Genomic DNA, 15,529 nt, shown 5'->3' on the forward strand with positions numbered 1-15,529 from the left:
GGGTCTATGTTGGGGAAGAAGAAGAAATTCCCTCAGCCTTTTCTTGGATTCCGAATACTCCTGTCCTTCCCAGTGGAAATGTTCCCTCATTTCATGCAAAGTTTCCCCAAAAGAGAAATCCTCAGGGGGAGAAGCTGAAGGAATGGATTCTTCAGCATCAGAATCCTCATAAGGAGGGGAAAAAAAATCCTGATCAGAAGAAGAAACTGAGGAAACAGAAGCCTGATCAGAGGAATCATAAGAAACATCCTGCCTTGGCCTTTTGTCTGGAGGGGGATGAGAACCCCTAATCATAGTAAGTAAATCCTCCGCCATCTTCAGTAACTGTTTCTGTGACTCGGGAGCTGGTTCAGAAGAAGCCTGTGTAGAAGTCTTTGATTTTGAAGGAGTCTTTGCCTTTGTCTTTGCCTTTATTAGTAGCTGAGTAGGCCTGAAAACCCCTTCGGAAGCCGGTACCTGCACAGCGGCTCCGCACCCATCCGAAGGAGCATTGTCCAAAGGTCCTGCAACAGAAATATTTAAAGGTCTGGTTGGCACCTCATGAGAGTCCGTTTCGGCCGTCGGTTCTGAAATGGCCGACGACAGGGGCTGCAAAAGCGCCTCACTGACGACGGCCGAACCTGAAGCTGGCTCCACTTGTGCGCTATCATCAGATTTGGACCTCGGAGGCCTGTCTTTATCCTTGCGACGTTTATGAACTCCGGTAGTCGGGATCGTATCCGACGACATTTTGTAATTAAAGCGCCTACCGAAGTAATGAAAAGCAAAATCGTACCTTCGCTTAATTGTACGTTGATTGAATCTAGCACAAAACTGACAACTAGCTACGTCGTGGTCAGGGCCCAAGCAAGGAATACAGTAAGAATGAAAATCCTTATGAGGTATTTGCTTCCCACATGAAATACAATTATTAACTTTTTCTGACATCGGAGTGGAGCAAGAAAAAGTTTCTAACGGGTACTTAGCTTTGAGTGGAGAAGAAAGTCTTCGGACTGAAGTATCAGTGAAATTCGTCAGGAGTCCGCCGACCAGCAAATGCGAACTGCTATCACTGCATGGCAAGAAAGACTGGAGAAGATGGCGTTGGCTGTCAGCTTTGTACTCCTGGCACTCTGACGTCAGGGAGCATGGTTGAACAGCCAACGCCGGACCCAGACTTTGGGATTCTGGCCGACCTGGGACTGCCTGCCGGCAGGGGAGAACCCCTACAGTCATGACTGCAACAGTGAAACACGATGAACATCTAGTGCAAAGAGATGTAGACTGCTACCCTATACATATACTGTTCCATAAACGATTCCTAAGGTTGGTGAAAGCAATAACCTATCAGAATCATGCTAACATTAAAATCAACAACCAAAACGTACAGCTCAGTCAACAAATCTACATCAAGGAAGCAACTTCAAGACGTGTCTAAAGCCTACAAGTGCAAATCAGCTTCCAAACATTAAACAGTCTGTCAAATCACATAGAAATTAAAGTAGTTTTTCCATTTGTTAAAACATCAGCAACTGTACTATCAGTTTCATTTTCTGAATAACTCTTTTGTAGAAAATCTTTATATATGTCATTAAAAAATTTTTCAAGAATTTTAATCATTATTATTTAGCCTAGCGGCTCTGCTAAACTGACCCTTCAAAATATTCTTATATACATGGCGAGGATACATACTACTTCTGTGTAATGTAGTATTCTTTTTGCAGCGCTTTTTATATATAGTATTAATACAACCATCATCTTTAACACCGATACATCTAGAAAATCAAACTATCAGAGTGCTTGCTTGACGGTAATTTTCAAAAAAGTCGTAGTGTTATGCAAAAATTCAATAAACGTATACAGATCTTGTATTGACTCTGTCCAAATAAAAATATACAAACAACAAAATGTACATAGAATTTGAGAAAGTTAATGAATAGATAGCCGGTCAAAACATATGTCAATTCCCATAAAAATATTATTTTATAAAATTGAGAAGTATGGGTAGCAAATTTGTTATGCTATTGGTACAATTAGTATAATTTGATAATACTTCCAATCCCAAATTCATTGGGTATCACAGTAGATAATGAATTTACATCCAGTCGTATAGACTTGAGACAAAATGCGTAGCATCTCTTAACACAATTTTAATCAAATCTATCCATGGTCTTAATAACTTTAGGAAAAATAGAAAGGGGTTCAGAAAACCAGCCTCGACTAGAAGCAATCAGTCTCATGGGGGGTTATGTAAAGTTCGATAATTTTTTTTGCGAAGTCCATATAACACAAACTAAAAGGAGAATCAACCTGAGAATATTTATCTAATTCAGATGTAATCAAACTATTCATATGTAAATCAAACACACACGTTCTGACATGTTTTATCAACTCATTCACTTGACATTTATGCAAATTAATACAAGTAGCATTCTCGGAAAGTATTTCATTCATTTGATACAAGTAAAATTGTCTATCCATAATATTCACAGCTTCCCTCTTGTCAGCTGGATGAATCTCAAAGGAATTATGTTAGCGTAATTCTCTATGTCCTATTGCTTCATTCATCTTGTGTCTACTTGATAAGACATCAAACACATCATTTTCACAAGATTTTAAAAACTCTTGAAAAAGAGGATGCTGCATAGGCATAAAGGTGCTGGGTTTCCTAAATAAAGAATTATTCAGAGTAGTGGGGAATAAAATTTTCAATGTAAGATTTCTTAGAAATAACTTCAAGTCAATTAAAACGTCAGCCATATTAGATCTAGTAGCATGAATAAAGAGCAAACTTTAACACGTTCACTTGATCCAATGTCAAAGTACAAAAAATATTGTATACTAAGCTCTCAGCACCTTGTTGCATGTATATATGCCTACGTTTTTCTGCACGGGGGTTCTTGCTCTTTTCTGACCTCTCATCCCTGGACTTTTGGACTGCCCCAGTCTCACCATACCTTTTGACTGCACCGGTTCTTGTAGAACAGTGAATGATAAAGAGGAATCTGATACTGTATGTATATATCATCTTGTACATTCCATTCAATTGGCACTTCAGCAATAGTTGTCATTCTAGGTGCATCACGCGCTTCTTCTGATAGAGCTACTTGTGCTACTGTATCATTAGAAATAACTTATTCTCTGTTTCCGGCCAAGAAAAAATATGTCCTTTCTAAAAATCAGACATATCCCATAACAGCTTCTTGTGTTTAGCTGTTTGTAATCTAATGTCATATGCAGCAGCACTGTCAAAAACTAAGTCAAGTTTCTGTTTCACTGACTCATTTGTGAAATTAGATAAGAGAGTGTTCTTTAATTAAAACATTAATTTCATACGATATATATGCTTCAGTGGGAGCAATAAAGTCAATTAAATGTCTCATATAATTAAAACGTAAAAGTATTCCCATATGTAGGCATCTTAAGTGTAAGCCATCCACTTGGGAATACCTTTGAATGTATACATGCCTCAAAGTGGAGTCACTGCCACTGCAGCCTTTTAAACTTGAAAAGTTTACTTTAAAGGATCCTTTACACATCATACATATACATCTCTTATATATATATATATATATATATATATATATATATACACATATATATATATATATATATATATATAGAGAGAGAGAGAGGATATATATATATATAAAACTACTTGTATCAAATGCATTTCTATTTGATTCAGGTTCTAAGATGTCATTCAAATGCATCATGAGAAATGGATTACCTTCTACATTCATAATATGATGTAAATGGTCGGAACGTGCACGAATTTCTACTTCCACTGGATTATATTCAATTCTATAGCTCCTCATTCAGTCGTGCTTCACTCGGTTGCAACACAATCAAAATCCAAAAACAAACACAACCAAACTGAATAAAGGATGGTCTAATACAAATTTGTGAAAATAAAAGCAATAAAGAAGAACAATCAATTTAATAATATATAAAAAAATGTTGGCAGGCACTTTCACGTCAAAGTCTATAAAATGCCAATTATGCTACAGCCAACCCAGTAATGTGGAAAAAATTTTTGAGTGTCCTGGGACCTTCCCATGTAATAGCTGCAGTGCATGTAATTTTATTTTATTTATTTCTATGCTCAGACATCTGGAAACTGGTCAGTGTTCCGACTTGAAATTTTATGCAGACTGTAAAAGTTCAAATTTAGTGTGTTTAGCTACATGTATTTTTGTTCATCCTTTTATGTAGGCAAAACAAATCACTCATTTTGAGAGCAAATCCCCAAGCATCATTATTATATAAAGAAGAAAAAACAGTCCAATGCTTTAGCTCACCATGTAAATAGTTATGGAAATAGGCATGTTTTTAAGTTCTTTGTATTGCAATTAATGCATTTGAATTTGAGAGGGGGTGATGAAATAAACAAAACTGAATGTTTGGAATTAAAATGGATTTTAGATTTACAAGCTGATAAAGGCACAGGCTTAAATAAAATGGTTTCTTTAAAGCCAATGTTAAAATCACGTGACTTATTTAAAGCCAATGTTAAAATCACGTGACTTATTTAAATAATGGATATAATTTAATGCAATTATAAATAAGCATTTACAATGCAATGTTTTATTTGGTCTGAGGAAGCACCATCTTTGCGTGAAAGCGTTTACCAACACTTTTTATATGTTATTAAACTGATTTTTCTACAGCCCTGCTGAATGGTCTTTTTTTTGCTTTTAGTTTCACAAATTTATATTAGACCATCCTTTAGTGGCTTTGGTTGTGTTTGTTTTTGGACTATTTAAATAGCCTTCACACAGCTTTCATGCCAAGGGTAGTAGGCTAAAATTTGTGCCAAAAATATCAAACTAGTGCTTGCTTAAACATAATTTGATAGTCTATTTCAGGAATCAGTTACTTATTCAAAGAATCACATTGCACATCTCTCTCTTATATAAACTCCTACACATGTTATTTTATGCTTCCCTACTACTCTTTAATAAACCCACGCATTCCCAGACTTAACCTTTTCTGAAAGCCCTATTTACCTATATAGGCCTCTTCTTAAATATCTGTATAAGACACTGTTCAAGTTCAAATATTTTAATATTTAATAACTTAAACTTTCACTTCCATACAAGTTCTTGTTATATTTCCATAATTCTCTTTCCAATTTACTACTTTTCTCATAAGGTTTCCATATTATTATTATTCCATATTCTATTTTAGACATAATATCACTTATAAACAATGATTCCATCATTTAATTACTATGTTTACAAATATTTTTATACAGCCAATAGTTTATAACTATCATTAACTAATTGGGTAATATGATAAGAAAAACTCAAAGCTGGATCTACCCATACAACCAGTGCATTAAAATCATCCACAGCTTCAGTCATTGTACAATGTATTAAATATTCACCACTCAATCTACATCTCCTATATCTGCCATATCTCATATGCTTAGTTTCTTTTGAAGTTGTTAACTTAGGGTGGAAGCACATACACAGAATCTGAGGTATATTAACTGAATAACCTATTCATGAGTACTGCTTGCCCCATTCAGTATCCCAACCATGTTCTGCAGTACTGCACATGCTCAGCCTTCAGTACCACATCATGTTCTGTAGTACTGCACATGCTCAGCCTTCAGTACCACATCATGTTCTGCAGTACTGCACATGCTCAGCCTTCAGTACCACATCATGTTCTGCAGTACTGCACATGCTCAGCCTTCAGTAACCCACCATGTTTTGCAGTATTGCACATACTCAGCCTTCAGTACCCCACCATGTTTTGCAGTACTGCACATGCTCAACCTTCAGTACCACACCATGTTCTGCAGTACTGCACATGCTCAGCCTTCAGTACCCCACCATGTTTTGCAGTATTGCACCTGCTCAGCTTTTAGTAACCCACCATGTTCTGAAAATGAAACCAGCAGCTTTGATGAAACTGATGTACTTGTTATATTTCAGGGACATTCTTATTCAACTAATTTAAGAGTTTTTTTGCTAGACTGATGCACTCCATTCATCCTTTACCTATTTTGATTTCTTAGTTTACTGTTAGACAAAAACAGGGGAAGAACTGAAAACTGTAATTAACTGATCATGTACTTACTGTCAGTACTGTTATCAGGAAGCTGCTTTTGTTGAACCATCTTTCCTGCTTCACGGTCACCAGGTAGAATTGTCTCATGTTTCTTAATAAATAACCACAGTTGGTCCACTGGTATGTTGTAACCTGAAAATAATCAGGCATTGTTACAGAAGTTTACACTATATTTATACTGGTTTATTCCTACCTAGCTGTTAGGCAAACAACTTAGTTATCAACCATGGACAAAGACTGGTTACTTCTGCAGTCAAACGGCTGTGTTCTATAGTAATTTACTGTTGCTCCATTGTCCTGTCATTTGCAATGACTAGTGCCAGGCCATGTAACTTAAAAAGACAGAAACTTTCCCACATACTTACCCATTTTGCTTTTTCTATATGAATGTTATTTCAGCACTGTTTTCCCAACACTGAATTTCAGAAATATTAATTTCTGTCTGTACTCATGAATAAATTCTCTTGCCCCATCTCTTTCTCTGTTTTATTGCTTTAACTGGGTAAATGCAGTGAAGAATAAATAAACACAAGGCAAACAAAAAAAAGATCAGAAAGTCTGAACAGAATGAGCAGAGAGTAAGGCAATGCACAAGTGATTAAACTGAATGAAGAAATAAACACAAGTACACTTGCTATCCTATGTTGTCGCCTCACAATAAGACGTTGTCCTGTTCGATTCTCAGCTAAAGCGTCTTCTGTGTGGAGACATGCGTGAATGGGCGTACCTTCGTTGAAGGTTGTACATCAGGGCTGGCAACTCGGTACGTAAAAATCTACTGCCAATCATTAGCGGACCGGAGTTCCGCTGTGGCGACCCCTAACCGGGAAAAGCCGAAAGATACAACTACAACAACACTTGCTATCCTACAATTCAATGTTCTGTGTTCCATCTTGCAATCTGTAATTAACCTTGTGAAGAAATGCAAGTTTTTTTTTTTTTTTTTTTTTTAAATAACACCAAGTTGTAGACCATCAAAGCTTACCTTTCAGGGATGTATACATGCAGTTTGACAATGTGCAGTCATGTCACTTGCAGGAAATGCATTCCTGATACATATTTTAGAGCTAAAAATCCCCTATCACCTTAACACGATTTGGTAAGACATTGGAAAACTGTACAATTTTTTTTTATTTCAGTTTATTTCTTTTAGGTGCTCTGGTCCTAGGAACCTTTTCACTGCAATCTTAGTCAGAAAAAAATCAGAAACAGGAAAAATTTAGAGTTAACATATGAAAATGCATACAAGTGACATACATATTGTCAACACCACTGAAACAGAACCACATGCAATTAAATTAAGATGAACTGCTATATACTATTACTATATAGGAGTTAACATCTGGGCTTGTGAATATTCCATGTACACAACAAAAAGCATCTACAAACACATTGGTAAATGCAATAATTAAAGCAACAATTGTGTAAAATGTGTAAAGACATGCAAAGATTACCAAGCTAAGTATTTATTTTATTTATTATTTATAGATATTAGTTTCCTGGGAAAGTCGGACTACATCTAAAATTCCTAGGAAGAAAAGCTCCAAAGTACATCATTTATATAATAATATATACAGCTGATACAACTGTTTCACATTTCTGTGTACTGGTGCAAAGCTGATAGATCTTCTGCCTGTGAGCAGAGTTGGAATCTATTCCAAAATGGTAAGTAAACTTTTTGCAACTTAATTTTTACTGTGCTGTACTTGGTGACGTTGCAGTTGCCCGCCCCTACTGTAAATTTCATCTGGAACACTCCCCCAAGTCTAGTGTCATTAGCTCATTTTACCTTTTACAGCGAGAACATTTGAGAAGGCCAACCCACTTAGTTTGTTAAGCTTGAATTATCTTCTGCTCCTCCTTTCTCCCTTTCCACTTACTAAAAAAATAAATAAATAAATAAAACTTTTTGCTAGAATCTCCCTGTGTTCTGACTGAGTGTACTTCTCAGCTGAGAAGTATATTTTTGGCACTTTTTAACTGTTCAGAGTTGATTAAAGCAATAAATGAATTCAGTTCGGAATACATTTTGAATAAATTGCACTGCACTTGAATTGTTTTTAGTGTTGTTTTAGCTGCTTGTCTGTAAAAAAAACAAACTCTAAACCTGTTTTCTACCTTTCCTGTAACTAGTGTAGTCCAGATACAGATCTGCTGTATCCAGGACTGTATGTAAGCTTCTGAGCCCCCCCCCCCCAGCCTTTCTGTGTTGGTGGGAAGCCCTCTAGGTTATCAGTGGGAGTGGTAAGCACAATTTAGCCTATCTACCACAAGAGGAGTGGTTTCTGGCCCAGAAATTGTAGTTTATTGGCCGTTTGGGCAGTTTTTCAAGCTCTTTCAACTTCTGGTTTAAAAGCTCGCGTTTGCACTTGTTTGCTACCTTTCCTGTAACTAGTCTAGTCCAGATACAGATTTGCTGTATCCAGGACTATTTGTAAGCTTCTGAGTCCCCCAAGCCTTTCTTTGTTGGAGGGAAGCCTACTAGCTTATGGGCAATTTTTCCATCTCTCAACTTTTTGATTTAAAAGCCCGCATTTGCACTGGTTTATTTCCTGTAACTAGCCTAGTCCAGATACAGATTCTTAGTTTTAGCACTTGAATTTGCTTATTCATGCTCAGCACTTGTTCAGAAATAGTTGTAAGCACTAAATAAGCTTCAAATTATTACAGCACGAAAGTGAGTACAAGAGATGTTTTTCTCTAAGCACGTGAGGAAATTAAGTACAAAAACTGTTTTCCTCAAGGTAATGAGGAAGGTTGAGTGATGAATCTGGGCATCTTGGGGCAATGTAGCAATTGCCTCATGTACACAGACAACCCTCTCCTCCTACCACCCAACACTACAACCTGTGAGGGATGCACTTATCTAGCCAAACTAGAGGTAAAGCTCTCGCCACCCAAGATTGAACTTGACAGTCAAGAGGAGAAGGCAAGTACTTGCACCACACCACACATCACATGTTGTTGTGTCTTTCTGCTTTTCCCGGTTAGGGGTTGCCACAGCGGAACTCCGGTCCGCTAATGATTGGCAGTAGATTTTTATGTGCCGAGTTGCCGGCCCTGACACACAACCTTCAACGAAGATACGCCCATTCACGCATGTCTCCACACAGAAGATGCTCTAGCTGCAAATCGAACCGGACAGCGTCTTACTGTGAGGCGACAATGCTACCGCAGCACCACCACCACAGTACACCACCAGACATCACATAGTCCCACTAAATCTACACCACCAAAATCCACACATAGAAACAAAAACATTTGTGGAGGCTCACAATAATAATCTGCTCAAGCAACAGAGACCTCCAAAGCAGAAACACAAGCAACCTCCACCCCCAACACAACCCAAATGACACATCAGCCACAGACTCAGTGTGCCACTCAACCACAGCCCATAAGGCAAAATAACATACCCAACACACTAGTCATAGGTGACTCTATAGTCAGGCACACTGATATCCCACTGACCAGGCTAAACAAGGAAAAGGTTACTGTCAGCTGCCTGTCGGGTGCCAGGATCCGCCACATAACAACGCACTCAAGTCACTTCACAACAAGTACAAATATGACTTTGTCATTGTCCATGTTGGTGTGAATGACCTGAGAAGTACCTCTCTGGACTACATGAAGAGAGACATGGAAGAGCTCTCCAATCTTGTAGACCAGGCAGGTATGACCCTAGCCCCGAGTAGCATTCTGCCATCGCCCAGAATGATACCGCAGTACAAGGACAAAATGATTGACTTCAACAATTGGATAAGCTTCTGGTGTCATTCTAAGGGGATCCAGTAGTGGTCTGCCTGGGACAACATGGTCGACAGACCACGATGCTTTGCTAGAGATGGCCTGCATCTGTCGCCCCTGGGATTCCGGATGCTGTCTAAGGCTCTTGCTACTCCTATAGTGCCTTTTTATGCAAGGTTCAAATGACAAATTCACCACCATAACAGAAACAGGCAAGCAAAAACTGAGGGTAATGCTACTCAATGCTAAAAGTCTAAATCTCAAAATGCACTCACTAGAGGCACTCCTTAAAATGGAGAACATTGATATCTGTGCAGTGACTGAGATCTGGTTCAAGGCTCCAGACAGCACTCCTGCACTACCAGGCTACAACTCATACCACACTTCTCAGCCATGTAATCTGGACCGGAGCACCAAAGGCGGAGGTGTGTCCATATTCATTAAGGATATCCACACCTCCACGCTAGTTGCTCAGCATAATGCATCTGAGGTTAGCCAAGTGCAATTAACTCTGAGCAAAACTGTAATCCAAATTGTAGCTTGCTACAGATCCCCCACCATGCCCCAGGATTCCCACTCCTCTTTTCTTGATATACTGGAACATATTAGGGTTCAACCAAACACCCTAATAATGGGCGATTTCAACTACCCCACCATTAACTGGGAAAACTACTCATGTACCAACTCCTTCACTCAACGCTTTCTGGAATTCATAAATTACAATGCCCTGGATCAACTTATCCACACCCCCACCAGGGGCAACAATATCTTAGACCTAGTCATTACCAACATGAGTGACCGGTGTTCCACACCTGAAGTCAACACCTCGTTGGTCCGATCCGACCATAAGCTAATCACCCTAGATATCCACATCCCACCCCATCCCCCATTAAGGAAACCATGGTAAAAAATTTCTCCAAAGCCAACTTCATGCTGAAGACAGAAGTGGCAAACATCATGACACCCATGCAGATGGGCAATACAGTTACGACTGCTGAATCCTACACTTATGCACTCTATAAGCACTTCCAAGTGCATGGATCGTGCTATCCCAAACAGAAGCAAGATGCTATCCTCCAAAAAAAGGAATCCAATGTGGTGGTCCCCTGCCATAAACAAACTGTACAACAGAAGGAAGAAACTGTTGCAAAAGAGAGTAAAATCCCATGAGTGGAGGAGCTCCCTATTCAGCCTCAGTAAGAAGCTGAGATCCCTTATAAGTCCATGAAAACAAAATCACCACTGATCCTAAGGACAACCACAAAGCATTCAATAGCTATGTCAAGAATCTCAATAGCAACACCCAGATCTGCTCTGAGTTACAGCACAACTGCATGAAAATTACAGAACCAACTGATATTGCCAACATCCTGGCAGATAGGTTCACTGCTAACTTTACCCCCCTCACCCTTAAAGGGCACGTATCTATACAGGATGAATGCAGAGTCCCTGTAATCACAACTACGCAGGTAAAAGCTGCACTCTCTAAATCCAAAAACACAGCATCCATGCAACTGGACAATGTATAGTTCTGCACACTTACCATAAATGTAGATGTCCAAGTGTACTCACTGTTGCAGTCATCACATTTGGGTTATCTGCTTCCAATAGCCCTCAGTCGGCCTGATTAGCAAAGTCTTGGGTCCTCCGTCGGTTGCTGTCGTATCTTCCATGATGTCAGGTAGTCATGGGTAGAAAAGCATGCAGCCGACGCCATTACATCAGTTTTTCTTGCCCCAGATGTCAGGTGTCCCCCTAATGGGAAGCAATTAAATATATATATGCAAGGTTATACCTCCAACAAAAAAGCAAATACACCAAAAAGCTTTTAAGCATAGTAAAGGAGAATAGAGGTATAGCCAAAAGAAGTCAGGGGGCTGGAGGGAGGGTAACCAGCACAGCAACAGTGAATACACTTGAACATCTACATTTATGGTAAGTGTACACAACTGTACTATGTTCTTTGTGTTTCACTGTTGCAGTCATCACATTTGGGTAGGTTCCCAAAGCTAAGGATGGGAGGAGGAATTTAGATTGCATTTGGAACAGCTATAATGCCCTGCAAGACTGCAGTGGCAAAGCCAGCTCTGAATTTAGAGAAAATTGGCAAATGGTAATGCTTGGTGAAAGTATGTATAGAACTCCAGGTAGCAGCTTCTAGGATGTCCCTGGTAGGGACACCTCTGAGAAAGGCTGTAGAGGTAGATGCAGCCCTGGTTGAGTGTGGTCTTATCCCCTGTGGGGTAGGTTTTCCATGGTGCTTATAACAGAAATGAATGCAATGGCCTATCCATTTTGAAATGGTTTGCTTTGAAACGACCTCCCCCTCTGCCCCTGCAGCAAATGCCACCAGCAGTTGTTCAGACTTCCTTTGAGGTTTAGTCCTGTCCAAGTAAAATCTAAGTTGTCTGTGCACATCTAAGGAATGCAGTATCCATTCCACTTTGTTCTGTGGATTAGAAAAGAAGGTTGGCAAATGAATGGACTGATTAAGGGCCACACTGGATACCACCTTGGGCATGAAGGAGGGATTGGTCCTGAGGGACACCCTGTCCTCATGAAAGGTGATGAAAGGCTCCACTGCCATAAGGGCCTGTAATTCAGATACCCTTCTTGCTGAAGTGATTGCTACGAGGAAGGCTGTTTCCAAGAAAGGAATTTTAACTCTGCACTTGCAGCTGGCTCAAAAGGAGGTAGAGTGAGTTTTTCCAATACAAAGTTAAGGTCCCAGGCTGGAGTTGGGGCTCTCCTGGGTGGTCTTAAGTTTTTGGCTCCTCTGAGGAACTGCTTGAGCAGTGGGTGAGAGAAGAGGGGTGGTTCTGTGTTGTAATGAGCTGAAATGGCTGAGGCATGCATTTTGATGGAGGAAAAAAAAGGCCCTTGTGAAGCATCTCAGTTAAGTACTGAAGAATCTGAGGTAAATTGGGCGCTGCTGTGCCCATCCTTTGAGCTTGGTTCCAGGAACAGAATCTTTTCCATTTTTCAGCATAAGATTTTCTAGTGTTAGGCCTCCTTGCCTCCAAAATGACATCCAACACTTGTTTACTGAGGGATGGTAACAGAGAGATTAGGTAATTAGCCAGGCTGCCAGGTTCTGGATTTGAAGCTGAGGATGCAGAATCTGGCCCTCCTGCTGGGAAAGCAGAGTAGGGGTCTGAGGCAGGTGCCATGCAGCCAGCAGTGACACACTGCGCAAGAGCGGGTACCAGTGTTGGTGTGGCCAGTCTGGTGCAATCAGTATCATCCTTGGTTTGTCCTGTTTGGTTTTTAGTAGTACCTTGGAGAGGAGAGGCAGAAGAGGAAAGGCATAAACCGATAGATTTTTCCAGTTGAAGGGCAGGGCATCCACTTTCCAAGTTTGTTTGTGGGGAGTCCTTGTGCAGAACTTGTCCAATTGATAGTTCTGGGGGGAGGCAAACAGGTCTATAGCTGGGCTCCCCTATTTGTTTATCAACATGTTGAAAGTCTTTGGTTCCATTTTCCACTTGTGTGGGTCCATGAGATTTCTGCCTAGTTCGTCTGCCAGTGTATTTAGCTTTCCTGGCAGGAACTGAGCCTGTAGATGCATTTGGTAGCTCAAAGCTGTGTTCCATAGAGCCATGGCTAGTCTGCAGAGGGGGTATGAATGGGTACCCCCCTGCTTGTTTATGTACCACATAACAGTGGGGTTGTCCATCTTTACCATTAATTGTCCTGGAAGAATGTGGTCCTTGAAGGCTGGCAGAGCATTCTATACAGCTAACATTTCTTTTTGATTGTTATGCAGGTGCATTTGACTTGGGTTCCATTTGCCCTGAATGCACTTCCCTGCCAGGTGAGCCCCCCATTCATAGTCTGATGCATCCATTGTTAGGGTTTGGGCAGCAGGGGGTAGAATGAATGGCAGTCCCCTGTTTTGGTGGTAGGCCTCTGCCCACCAAAGGAACTCTTAACTGTAGACAAGGTATGATAGGAATCATTGCTTCTAGATCCTGAGAATGTTGACACCATAGGCTTTTTAGATACCATTGTAGTTTCCTCAAATGCAGTCTTGCATATGGAATTAGGAGAATGCAGGAGGCCATGAACCCCGAAAGCTTGCAGTATTTGCCTTGCAGATAGCAGGTTTTTTGTGGCCATTAGTATGAAGGAAGTTGTCAAATTTATTTGCTTCTCTGGCATGAGGAAAGCCATCTGGGAAGTTGTGTTCAAGCTTGCTCCCTGGAATATAATTTGTTGGCAGGGTACAAGATGTGATTTCTTTTTGTTTATGGTGTACCCCAGATAAGTTAGCACCTTTTGTACAAATGCTAGATGATTCAAAAGTATGTCCTGGCTTTCGGCTTGAATTAGACAGTCGTCCAGGTATGGGTATATTTGAATATTTCTTTGCCTGCAAAAAGCAATGACTGGAGCTAGGTACTTTGTGAATAGCCTGGGCCCAGAAGATAAGCCAAAGGGCAGTGCAGAGAACTGATAGTGCATGTAGCCTGCTTTGAAGCGTAGGTATCTTCTGCAAGATTCCCTGATTGGGATGTGCAGGTAGGCTTCCTTTAGATTCAGTGTTGCCAACCAGGCATCCTTGCCTAGCATAGGAAGCAACTGGTGAAGGGTTAGCATCTTGAATTTTGGAATCACGAAAAAGGTGTTTAAGATAGAAAGGCCCAGGATAGGACGCCATGAGTTGTCTTTTCTGGGTACCAGGAAAAGTAATGAGTAGAAACCTTGTCCCTTTTCCTCTTCTGGGACAGTTTGAATAGCCCTTATACTTGAGAGAGAGTACTTGCTTTTGAGCCTCTGCCCACTGATTTGGGGATAGATCTGGCCAACCATATGGAGTTGGTAATGTGTGGAAGTGAAATCTGTATCCTTGGGAAACTATATTTAAAACCCATTTGTCCTGGGTAATGAGTTCCCATTTTTTTTTTGCCTGCAGAGCAATCTTTCCCCCTAAAGGAGCAGTCAGTTGAGAAGTGCTTGGAAGTTTTAAAGTTAATTCATTGAGACAATTTACCATAGGGGGGAGTCTTACTACTCCCTGATTTTGAAGTGGAAGCCCCCCACTGCTTAGTCCTGTGAACACCCTGGGATTGAAGTCTGGGTGTTCTGCTGGTTCTGGGTTTGGGCTGAGAAGGCCTGGAAGAGGCAGGAAAAGACCAATTCTTACAGGGCCAATGCCTACTAAATCTTGGAGGCTGTACGTGTAGGAAATCTTTAACAGTTTGCATAGATTTAGCTTTTTCCTCCATGTTTTTAATTACTTCTTCTGCTTTGCTGCCAAACTGGCGTTCCTGATATAAGGGAGCATCCAGCAATTTAGCTTTAACATGATCTGGCAAAGATTGCTCCTTAAGCCAAGCATGCCTTCTAAGTATAGACCCAGTGACAGCAGCCCTGCAAGGTGCCTCTAGTGAATCCTACTTGTTCAGTAGAATGCATTAAATCCTGCAAATCCTTATTTTTGGCACAGTCAGAAATCAACATAATTTTCTGTTTAGCAATCCAATAATATGCTGTTGATACTTTAATATATGAAACTGGCAGTTTAAGGCCCTAATAGCCAAGGTTGCAGAAGTGTATACCTTCTTACCCCATCTATCCAGGGCCTTGGAATCTCTATCAGAGGGGGTAAGAATTTTGGCAGTAGTAGCCTTAATGCCCTTGGGTCCCTGTGAAATAGTCTCAGGATCACCAATAGGATTTTTAAAAAGGAACTTGTGAGAGTCAGGAACCCTGTAATATCTCA

The 15,529-nt window shown here is 40.3% G+C and overlaps 1 protein-coding gene across 2 annotated transcripts in view; it reads right to left on the reverse strand.

The window, feature by feature from the left end:
- LOC122798704 (zinc finger protein 260-like) overlaps nt 1-15,529 on the reverse strand; it is a 141,659-nt gene that overhangs the window by 59,841 nt on the left and 66,289 nt on the right. For both annotated transcript variants that reach the window (XM_044067799.1, XM_044067800.1), the window contains exon 3: nt 6,070-6,192. In XM_044067799.1, the coding sequence (XP_043923734.1) occupies nt 6,070-6,192 (123 nt within the window). The remainder of the gene's footprint in view (nt 1-6,069; nt 6,193-15,529) is intronic.

Source organism: Protopterus annectens, chromosome 3.part1 (assembly GCF_019279795.1).
Source record: "Protopterus annectens isolate FY-2018-M chromosome 3.part1, PAN1.0, whole genome shotgun sequence".
Taxonomy (NCBI): Eukaryota; Metazoa; Chordata; order Ceratodontiformes; family Protopteridae; genus Protopterus; species Protopterus annectens.